The sequence below is a fragment of the Giraffa tippelskirchi genome, chromosome 11 (genome assembly GCF_054371585.1).
Source record: "Giraffa tippelskirchi isolate mGirTip1 chromosome 11, T2T-mGirTip1v1.2.pri, whole genome shotgun sequence".
Classification (NCBI taxonomy): Eukaryota; Metazoa; Chordata; class Mammalia; order Artiodactyla; family Giraffidae; genus Giraffa; species Giraffa tippelskirchi.
In genome coordinates this window covers 134,836,019-134,846,902 of record NC_137285.1, presented here as the reverse complement: position 1 = coordinate 134,846,902, position 10,884 = coordinate 134,836,019, and the positions used below count along the sequence as shown (strand labels likewise).

The 10,884-nt window shown below is 49.0% G+C and overlaps 1 protein-coding gene across 2 annotated transcripts; it reads left to right on the top strand.

Annotated features, from left to right (window-relative positions):
* Positions 1-3,368: 3,368 nt before the first annotated feature.
* On the top strand, positions 3,369-9,597 carry LOC145526290 (uncharacterized protein C11orf91 homolog). 2 transcript variants are annotated; one of them, XM_081541641.1, is made up of 3 exons: positions 3,369-3,858; positions 5,023-5,145; positions 9,269-9,597. In XM_081541641.1, the coding sequence occupies exons 1-2, from the start codon at positions 3,378-3,380 to the stop codon at positions 5,106-5,108; spliced, it is 567 nt and encodes a 188-aa protein (XP_081397767.1). In that variant the 5' UTR covers positions 3,369-3,377; the 3' UTR covers positions 5,109-5,145; positions 9,269-9,597. The 2 variants fall into 2 exon arrangements, with proteins under 2 accessions (XP_081397767.1, XP_081397766.1); XM_081541640.1 differs by lacking the exon at positions 9,269-9,597 and having other exon boundaries at positions 5,023-5,274.
* Positions 9,598-10,884: the final 1,287 nt, after the last annotated feature.

The following is a 10,884-nucleotide window of genomic DNA, read 5'->3' as shown; positions in this document are numbered from 1 at the left end:
TCCGACTGAACTTCATCAGCAAAAGAGGCCTCATGTGTGTCTTGGTTCCAAATGCAAGCAGAGGGCAGGGGTGTTAGGAATTGATCCCTCAAGCCCAATAGGATGGCACTAAATGGGGATTTGGGGGGAGAGGCAGGTTATACAACAGCTTTGGACTCCAGGAGAGAAAGGTTCTGCTTAAAATGAACATAAGCCTGCTTTATCTTTTCTTTAGCAACTTGAATTTCCAGGACCTTTGTTTGCAGAAATAATCTGTAGGCATTTGTCTTAACAACCATGGTTTGTTATGGCTCCATTTGGACTTCACCTCCAAACTCAGGTTTATCTCAAGTGTTTGCCCATTGTGGCACCTGAGTTTTCTTGCGGTGTGCTTGTTACAGAAAACAACCTCTTTAAACCCATTGTGTAACACAATGGTGTTATGATTAAGCCATCCAGTATCAAATCTTTTGATTATCTTGGAGCTAAGAAAAAACATCTGGAAGCTTTGTCTCTTTGAAAGGAGAAATACACATAAAAGCATCTGATTATATTACATCATTTAATAAAACTTAATGCAAAGTCTCTTTCCATTCTAAGGATCTTCAACATGTAACAACAAGAGCTAACATAGGTACTATGCCCAGGTACTTAGATTGTCTCTTTTAATCTTGCCAACCCAAGCAAGTAGGTACCATTACTCTTCCCATTGTATAGATGAAAAACTGAGGTTCAGAAAGGTTCACCCACACAGCCAAATACACAGTGGATTCAGAGCTTGGTCCCAGGTCTGAATCTCAGATCCTGGTTCTTACCATTACTACGGTTCTGTAGAGGTGGAAAAAACACCTCCTCTTCTAATTTAGGTTCAGTAGCTGGATTATGAGAATTAAAGCAGCATTAACAAGAGAAAAGATTTATTATGCACACACATGTGGGCCTTACACAACAGTAGTGAAAACCCAAAGAAGTGTTTAGGCTTGAGAGCTCGTAAACCATTTTAACAAAGGGTGGTAAACTGTGAACAAGACAAAGGGAAAGGGGTTTGGGTTGCCAAGAATTTTCATTTCTAGGTAAATTGTGGGAAGGTAAATATTGGATTGGCCAAAAAGTTGATTCAAGTTTTTTAGTAAGATCTTACAGAAAAACCCAAATGAACTTTTTGGCCAACCCAATAAACGGGGGAAACTTATGGAAGATAAAGGTTGTTTGGTAAGGCTCTGTTATGCAGACTCAAGTTAGGGCCATTTCCAGTGGTAAGAGTTGTCTCCTTATTCTGGCATGGGAGAGGGGGTTGGGGACACCTTCACAAACGGAAATTTATTTTATCTGTATAAAGGAAATTTTGTAACCTTTAAAAGGGGAAATTTATGCCCTTTTAGGCAGAAAAGGAGAGGACAGAGTAACTCTTGTGTCTGCTTTTTCTCAATTAACTTCAACTTAAAATAATTCTTATGCAAAGTGGTGTATTTTGTCGTGGTATATTCTGATCTCCTTCAGTTCCCACAATACATAACACTTTTAAAAGTGCCCAAATATTTATTGAGTCTTATTATATGCCCTGGTGGCTCAGCTGGTAAAGAATCTGCCTGCAATGCAGGGCACCTGGGTTCGATCCCTGCGTTGGGAAGATCCCCTGGAGAAGGAAATGGCAACCCACTCCAGTACTCCTGCCTGGAAAATCCCACGGACAGAGGAGCCTGGCGAGCTACAGTCCATGGGGTCACAAGAGTCGGATACGACTTGGTGACTGAACCACTCCACCACCACCATTCTATGCCCAGCATTATAAGATCCTTGGGCCAGATCCTCACCCTCAAGAAGCTTACAGGTGAGTATGGGAAGAAAAAGCTTCTTGGTTTCAGACAAGCCCCTCAATGGGAACTGCTCTTATATTTGGAGACAATACACACGTTTACAAGTTCTTCACACACACTATTGTCTTCCATCTGATCATCAGAAACAACCCTATGAGGCCACCTGTTCTTTTATTTTGCAGAAAACCATCTTAGAAGTCAAGCAACTAGCCAGTCCAGGACATCTGACTCTGCTTTGCTGCTACACACACATACACGCACACAGTATTTGCTAGTGGACCTGGATCTGACTCAGATCTTAAATGACCAACAGCCTAAACCGGACCCCACCCATCTTTGTTCATTCACCTCAATATCATTAGGCAGAGGTTTTCAAGGAAATTTACTCCCCCCTTCCGTCTATGACTAATACAGGCTACCATTTAAATGAACTGGGCATGTCCTTGGGCAATATATCCAAGTCACCTTAAAAAATAACTGAGCTGTTTGAGGGTTGCTCTGCAGAATTTTCTTTTGGTGGTTCGTTGACTGCCTTTTAGCTCCTGATAAGCAATGTTTGGAAGAAAACTAAACTGCATTTCACTTAAGACACCTAGGTCAGATCTATTACAAATCCATAAGAGGCTCTCTCTTCTCTCCTGTTTTTCCCAGAATTGTCCACAACACTGGGAAATTTGGTGAAAACTTGGGTTGGTTCTAACAGCCATTCCCATCAATCTGCTTCTTCTGTTACAGAGAATGAAAAGTCAGATACTTGTTTCCCCAGACTTCTCTGCAAGGAGGGGTGGTAAGCGAAGTCTGCTGATGGAGGGAGCAAGTTTCTAAGATTTTTTTTTTTCCTCCCTGTAAGAGTAGAGGGGCTTCCCAGGTGGCACAGTGGGAAAGAATCCATCTGCCAAGGCAAGAGAGGCAAATTCAATCCCTCGGTGGGTAAGATCCCGTGGCTAGGAAATGGCAACCCATTTCCAGTATTCTTGCCTGGAAAATTCCGTGGACAGAGGAGTCTGGTGGGCTACAGTCCATGGGGTCGCAAAGAGTCTGACACGACTGAGCACGCCCGCACACACGGAGGCACAAACACATGAAAGGAGAGGAAGCCTGAAGGAAGTTTCCCCTCGGAGTTCTGACCAGCTCGCGGCTTCCTACTTCTGGATGAGGTTGTAGCAGGATGAGAGAGCAGGAGTCAGGGGTGCAATAACGCGAGTGAGGCTTGTGAAATTCAGGGGTGGTAGCGGGAGTCTTGGGGCGGGACCCGGCCGGGGTCTGGAGGACGTGGAGGTGCTGTCATCGAGGACGGTGGGTGATCGCCGGTAGGGGATGAGCGCCACAACAGAACGGATCCGCCCGATTCCCCATTCCCTCTGCTAGGGTGGCCCTTCTCACTCCAGGGGGCGGTTGCGGCGGCGGCGGCGGCGACCACATTCTGGGGCGTGGCCAGCCGGATCTGAAAATCCCGACTGTTTGGGGGCGGGGCCGCTCCCTCGCGGCGTGGCCTGTGGAACCTCGGAATCCCGGCGACTCCGGGCCGGGGCTCGCGTCTCCCGGCACGGGGTTCCTCCCACGCAGCTTCCCATTCAAACGATGCCGAAGGGGCGGCGCGGCAGCCAGAGCCCCACGATGAGCCAGCGACCGGCTCCGCCCCCCTACTTCCCGTCCCTCTACGACCGCGGCATCTCCTCGTCCCCGCTCAGCGACTTCAACATCTGGAAGAAGCTCTTCGTGCCGCTGAAGGCTGGAGGGGCGCCGGCGGCGGGGGGCCAGTCCCTGCCTCAGGCGCCCTCGGCCCCAGCGCCCCCGCCGCCCCCCGGCCTGGGTCCCCCTAGTGAGCGCCCTTGTCCCCCGCCCTGGCCCTCCGGCCTGGCCTCCATCCCCTACGAGCCTCTGCGCTTCTTTTACTCTCCACCGCCGGGGCCCGAGGCAGCGGCCTCCCCGCTGGCTCCCGGCCCCACGACCTCCTGGCTAGCCTCTGCCTCCCACCCTGAGGAGTTGTGCGAGCTGGAGATCCGGATTAAGGAGCTGGAGCTGCTCACCATAACTGGGGACGGCTTCGACTCCCAGCGCTGTGCGTGACCTCGGCGCCTTAGCCTGCCGCGGCTCCCTCCTTGGCTCCGTGGCCTCGGAGCCCCTCACCCGCAGTGTGGCCTTTAGGCTCAGACTCCAGTTCCCAGGAACCCCAGATCCCAAACCGATACTCCCCCGCCCCCTCGGAATCCAGACACTTCATCTTGGATTTCAATCAATTTCTTCCTCCACCGTAAATCTGGACACTTTTGCCCCAAGTTCCAACCTCCCTTCGCCCTGAGCCTTTATATTACTTTGAGCTCTAAACCTGGAACTCGGTCCATCACAACCCCCAGGTTGAATTTTAAGCCTCCTGCACAGTAGTACAACCACCCTGGGGGGTCCACCCCCAAGACAACTCCTGTTTCTAGAGGCCTGACTCAGTGTTTATCTTAACTTGGGGTCCTCAGTGGAAGGAGGGGAAGTAGGTGAGGGCCATTTGATCTCTAGGGAGACGTGCAAGACCTAGAAGGCTGAGGACGCTCACTGAGGGGCTTTGGGGGTCTTCCATTTCTAAGTGCTGGAAGGTCACCTCCTGTGACACCCCTGGCTGCCCTCTATCCAGAGTCACGGCCTCTGCCATCTGATCTTAGGTCTAAAGTCTTAGACCAGGGTGGACCAGGCGTGCTATGTGGGCAGGATTCCTCTAGTGTGCAAACTGAGTCCTCCCTGTTCCAGAGTGAAGCTGTTAAACCCAGTTTTACTCCCAGAAGGACCAGGAATATTCAGGAGCCATAGGCTGTTCAACAGACTTTGTCTTTGCCAACATCTGGTCTGGCTAAGGCTAGCACTTGACCACTGGAGGAGGGCAGATGGGTCTAGAAAGACCATCCCCACCACTGTGAAATAAACTACATGTTTAGGTACATGTGGCCATGGGAACAGTCCCTAATTCATCAGGCACTCTCTGATGTCCCCTACCCCACTGCCTCAAGAAAACTCCTAGAATACTTGGACTTTCCAAGTCCTGGATTTCTCAACCACATATTTCTCCACTTGGATATGTTTTGGCACTTAGGGTTCCCCTCCGCTACCCATCTTGGGTCTTAATAGGTTTGGGACTCATGTGGGGAAGCACATGATTGCTTCCCCAAAGCTAGCTTTGGAAGTGTTAGAAAAAAGCCCTCCACTCTCCTACATCTAAGTTTGTTTTGGTCTCCTGCAGATAAATTCTTGAAGGCGCTGAAAGATGAAAAGTTACAAGGCCTGAAGACCAGGCAGCCTGGAAAGAAGTCGGCCTCTCTCTCCTGAGGAGCTGCCCACCAGAGCCTGGCAGCCGCCTCCTTAGGTGTTACTGCTTAGATAATGTGTCCCGTTTGTTGTCATTTCAAATATCGTTATTTTCTGTTCTGTATTTACTGCTATTCTCGTTGCTCCCAGCACGTACTCCACATACAGTGGCCACTTGCGTGGTAAATCTCATGGTCTCTATCCTGTCTGTGCCACTGCTGGGGGGAGTGCTCTCATGGGGGCTGGAGGCTGCTGCCCAGCCTGCATTCAGGGGTTTCCAAGACCAGGGGAGGATGGGATCCCTAACACTGCCAAGTCGGGGGAATTGGAAAAAGCCAAGGGCAACATATATTTGGTTCTGTTGCCATGTCCCTACTCAGACAGGCTCTTTTAGGACTGGAACAAGGGGTTGGTTTGGTTTCAAACAGCTTTAGTCCTTGGAAATGTTTTATAATTTTTAAATGCTTTTTGGAGCACAAAACTCTTTGCTAATCTGATGAAAGGCACGGTCCTTCCTGGACATTCATACAGTCGAATCCTTGAGTGCTTAATATGTGTTAGGCACCCTCCTAGGCTCTTGGGATTGGAGATGGGGATACAGACAGCAAATATTATTAGTAAATCATAATATGGTTTCAGAAAATGACAGGCTAAGGGGAAAACAAAAAGTAGGGATGAGGATGGTCAGGAGGGTGGGAGGAAAGCAGAGTTTCTTGAAGAGAAAATATGTAAACAGTGCTTGACGGAGATTGAGATTGAGGGCGATAGCCAGGAGACACCCTAGGGGAGCATTTCAGGGTGAAGGGCAGGTGCAAAGGCTGAAGGTGGGAACAACGCTGGGAGGTTTGGGGGTCAGCAGAGAGAGAAGATGGCTGGAGCAGGAGTAAGGGAAGGGAGGAAGGGATGAGTGCAGAGAGGGTCCATTAGCATGGGATGTTACAAACATGGTAAGGACCTAGGGATTTGTACTCTGAGTGGGATGGGAAGTAGAGAGTTTTCAGCTGATGAGTAACAGGTTCTGATTTGTGCTATGTTGAGAACAGACTAAGGAAGGATGAAGAGAAAACAGGAGGTTGTTGGAATTAATGCAGCTAAGTGAGAGGCAATGGTGCAGTATTCCTGTCCTTTCCCCATTGCTGGGTCCCCTGCTGCCAGGTACTGCCTCTATGGTGAGGAAGAGCAAGGGCCTAGTGGCGTTAGCACATGAAGGATAACATAATTGATAGAACAAATCTTTGATCTACAACAAATCTTCCAGGGACTGCCCTGGTGGTTAAGACTCCATGCTCTCAATGCAGAGGAGATGGGTTTGATCCCTGGTTGGGGAACTAAGATCCTGCATGCCACACAGTGTAGCCTGAAGAACAAAACCCAAATCTTCCACTAAGTATAACGTTTGGGTGCTTAGCTTCTCCACCCCCTTTGTGCCTTCACTATGCCAGCATCCTAGATCGCAGCTGAAGATCTGTGAAGTTTGGGCTTCTTTCAGAGGAGAATGGAAAAGAGTAGCTGGTGAGCCAGGCTTCCCTGGTGGCTCAGAGTTTAAGAACCCACCTGCCAATGCAGGGGACATGGGTTCGATTCCTGGGTCGGGAAGATCCCCTGGAGAAGGAAATGGCAACCCACCCCAGTATTCTTGCCTCGAGAATCCCATGGACAGAGGAGCTTGGCTGGCTACAGTCCATGAGGTCGCAAAAGAGTTGGATGCAACTTATCTACTAAACAGCTGATAAGCCAGGTGTCTTCAAAGACAGGTGAAATAGGAGGGAGAAGAGGAGGGGGTCTGACAAATAGCATTGACTGGTCAATAGGAACTTGAGCATTTGCTCCTGGATTTAGCAACAGGATTTTGTTTGTGATTTTGCAGTTTTGGTTGAGCAAAAGGGGTTGATGCCTGAATGCAGTTAGTTTGAGAATGGGAGGAGAGGAATTAGAGATAGGAAGTAGATGCCTTTATAGGAAGCTTAGCTTCAGAGCTGAGATACAAACAACTAGCAGGGCAAGCAGGGTCGAGAAGTTTTGTTTAAGAAAGGAGAAATGTCCCCGTAGAGGGAGAAAAACTGACAAATAGAAGAGATCTCTGCCTGATGCACAGCAAGCCAAATGCTGAGATGCCAATGTTTGCAGCAAAAAGAAGCCTTATTTGTGAGACAACTGGAGAAGTGGCTGAAAGTACAAGTAGTAAGTCTGCCCCCAAAAGGCAAGGGGCTGGGGTATTTATAGGATTACGAATAAAGATGATGCAGATCAGCTGGAGGCATGGGGAATGTGGGGATGTGATTGGGAATAGATGCAGGAATTGTCCTCCTGCGCAGGTGTAACTCGGCTACGTGCCTCTGCACGTTTTGAGCATGGAGGTTTTGGCCCTCTGATGTCAAAAAGTTCTGAGTGGACTTTGGTGCAGTCCCAGTTAGAAGGACAGTGGTCCTATCCAATCTTAACCCATTCAGATGAAATTAGCCTCCAAGTTTCTGGGCAATAACTCAGGCAAACATCTTACTGTTTAGGCTTCATGCTGCTGGGAGGACATGCAAGTCTTAAAACAACCTTGATTAGTGAAGACAGGTGAAATGGATTTAACCTATGGCTTCAGAGAGAGGAGGAATTGCTGGAATGGTGTCCTTGAGTGGATGAGAGGGGTCAGGTCTAGTTTATAGTAGAGGGATTGGCTTTGGATGGAAGCAGAGATGGTTTATTCTTAATGTGCTTAGTTGCTCAGTCATGTCCGAGTCTTTGCAACCCCATGGACTGTAGCCCACCAGGCTCCTCTGTCCATGGAGATTCGCCAGGCAAAAGTACTGGAATGAGTTGTCATGCCCTCTTCCAGGGGACCTTCCCAACCCAGGGATTGAACCCAGGTCTCCCACATTGCAGGTGGAGTCTTTACCATTGAACCACCAGGGAAGCCCTGGGTTTTCAATAGATTGGCTTTGGATGGAAGCAGAGATGGTTTATCCTTGATAGCAGGAGGTTATCACCTGATGATGACAGATGAGGTGGTGGGAGCCCCAGAGGCTACATACACTTGCCCCAGAGTTTATGCAGCGACCACCAGCTTGAGGGCACAAGCGTGCATGTCTGTGAGGCCCAGCTGGAGACCCTGGGCATGGGTACCGGGAGCCAGAGGCTGGCCAGCCACAGAGCTGCTGCCCGACTGCGGGGGCGTTTTAGCCACTGCTGCCCACAGCCAGGAGTGTGGGCCCAATGTCAGGCCAAAGCCCCCAGTTTCTAAACCTTAGCAATGAATTTCAGTGTTTCCAAAACCCAGTATAGGGTGAGCAAAGTCTGGACAGTCCCCCAGAATTCACAACTGTGGGAGTTCACAACCCCAGAATTCACAACCCCTGGGAGTCCTCCCACCCTGGGCATTCCAGGTCCTGTCTTCCCTCTCTCGGAAGAAGCTCAATTCCCATTACCCCAGGCTGGTTGATGCAAGAGAAGCTCCCTTGTTCTAGAAAACTTCAGGCTGGCAAGTCCAGTGAGGGGAGCTGGAGACTCTTAATGAGAGTCAGGAAAACTCAGCAGCAACCTCAAGGAGGGCAGAGCTGCCCGGGGGTAGGGGAGCATTTCCCATTTCTTCCCCAGAGCCTCCACTGCCCCCCAACCCTATCCATCCAGACTTATAAAACTGGCCACCGATTAAGCGCATACTGGGCACAAAGGGAGGCAGTTGACATGAACAGTCTACTTCTTAGTAGTACCAGGACTCCGTGCTTTCACTGCACGGGGCACGGGTCCAATTCTTGGTCAGGGAACTAAGGTCCAGAAAACCCCGTGGCATGGCAAAAAAATAATAATTCTTACTAGCACCTTGTGATATAGGAACCATTCTTGACATGTTTTACAAATGAGGGGACAGAGACTCTGAAAGGTGTAGTGGCTTACCCCCTCCTCCACCCCTGGGCACAGGGCTAGGGAATGGCAGAGTGAGGATTGGAAGTTAGGCTTGTCAAGGGTCTCCCAGGCCTTCCTGCAGCATAAAAGGGCACAGACATAGGGGAAGCCCTAGTGAGTCACCAGAAGGAAACATTAGGTTCAATACCGGGAGGACATAGTTTGGGAGTGGGCTGTCTCCCAAGTGAGAATGGAGTTGACAGTCTTATGGTATCACAGTCAAGGTCCCAGGAATGCCCACACTCAGCCCCATCGCTTGTCCCTTCATCCCATGGCTTTGGCCACAGGTCCTGTTATCAGCATGGTGGAGGAGGCAGGTCTTGTGATTCTCAGTCCATCCTGAACAGAATGGAATGGAAGAGGCTGTATACCAAAGAGAGAGATGCTTGGCAATTGAAAACAAGATTAGGGTCCAGGTGAAGCAAACATCATATGCACGGAATAATAGATATATGCAGTGGCATGCTGGAGCCAGCTGAACAGCTCATGAAAGTCAATGGTTAAATTTTGAGGAATTTTGTAAGCTGGTTGTTAAATACAGCCATTGTTAAAAATTAACTTGTATCAACTTACAGTTAAACAGTATTTAAAATGAAGGTAATAAATATTCAAAATTCAGCACTCCCTAATTATTTTGTTCCATACTCTTGCCTGGAAAATCCCATGGACGGAGGAGCCTGGTGGGCTACTGTCCATGGGGTCGCTGAGTCAGACACGACTGAGCGACTTCCCTTTCACTTTTCACTTTCATGCATAGGAGAAGAAAATGGCAACCCACTCCAGTGTTCTTGCCTGGAGAATCCCAGGGATGGGGGAGCCTGGTGGGCTGCCGTCTGTGGGGTCGCACAGAGTCGGACATGACTGAAGCAACTTAGCAGCAGCAGCAGCAGCATTTTACAATTACCCATGCTCTTAAAGTTATTTATGGCTCTTGTGTCTGTATAGTGGAAATACTATATAACAGTGTACTAATGTTACATTCCTTCTGAGTAATGTCTGTGTTGATGTCTTGAAACTGGCCGCATTGAGAGTATTTACACTGTGGAAATTGGTAAAGGTACAAATCAGGGTGGTTCTTGTCCTCTCTACCCTTTCCAACCTCCATAAAAAAGTTGGTTGTTAAACATTTACTGACACACCACCAGATAAACAGGAAAAATCATTGATAGCTGAGCTAGAAGGAAAGCTGCTTTGGAGCATTCAGAGTTGGGCTGAAGGTATGACTGAAGCTCCCTGCTGCTTTTGGCTTGTCTGCCCACTTGGTTACCCACATGGAAGAGGTAGGAAAGAAGAGCTTAGTCATATGTGCTCATGAAGGCAGGCTTTTTTTTTTTTTTTTTTTTGGCACTGGACTTGCAGGATCTTAGTTCCCCTGGACCAGGGATCCAAACTGTGCCCTCTGCAGTGGAAGCATGGAGTCTCAACCACTGATGATGCAGGGCCCAGGGAATGTCCTGGACCTCAGCCAATCAAATTAGCAGCTTGTACTCTCATCAGCGTAGAGGGTGAGCAGAGGAAACAGCCTGTGTGTGGGGAGCTGATGTTTATCCTTTCCAGCGGTAACTTGTTTGAGCTAGATGGAACAGCAAATCTGACAGAGGGTGAAACCAGATATATGCATCATGACTGCTCCATCAATGGATCATTAGTCCTGAGAGAAGCAGAGATTTCAAGTGTGATGGGAAAACCTGCCACCCCCTCAACCAAATAACCTGTGCCCTATGCTATGGCCAAAGGATTCAGGCAGGACCCAGTGCCTGCAGGGGCCTGGCTTCTTGAGCAGGAGGAAGACAGACGTCATCACTGCATTAAAGTCTCCCTCTCACTGGAGGTGAAGGCTGTACTGGTGCCTTATGCACACTGGCCTTTTCCTTTCAATGGCATCTTGAGCCTGTCACCACCC

Excerpts from the sequence above, each read along its gene's own strand:
- LOC145526290 (XM_081541641.1), top strand. The coding sequence starts at position 3,378 with ATGCCGAAGGGGCGGCGCGGCAGCCAGAGCCCCACGATGAGCCAGCGA. Across the intron at positions 3,859-5,022 it reads CGGCTTCGACTCCCAGCGCT|ATAAATTCTTGAAGGCGCTG; the intron begins GTGCGTGACCTC and ends GGTCTCCTGCAG.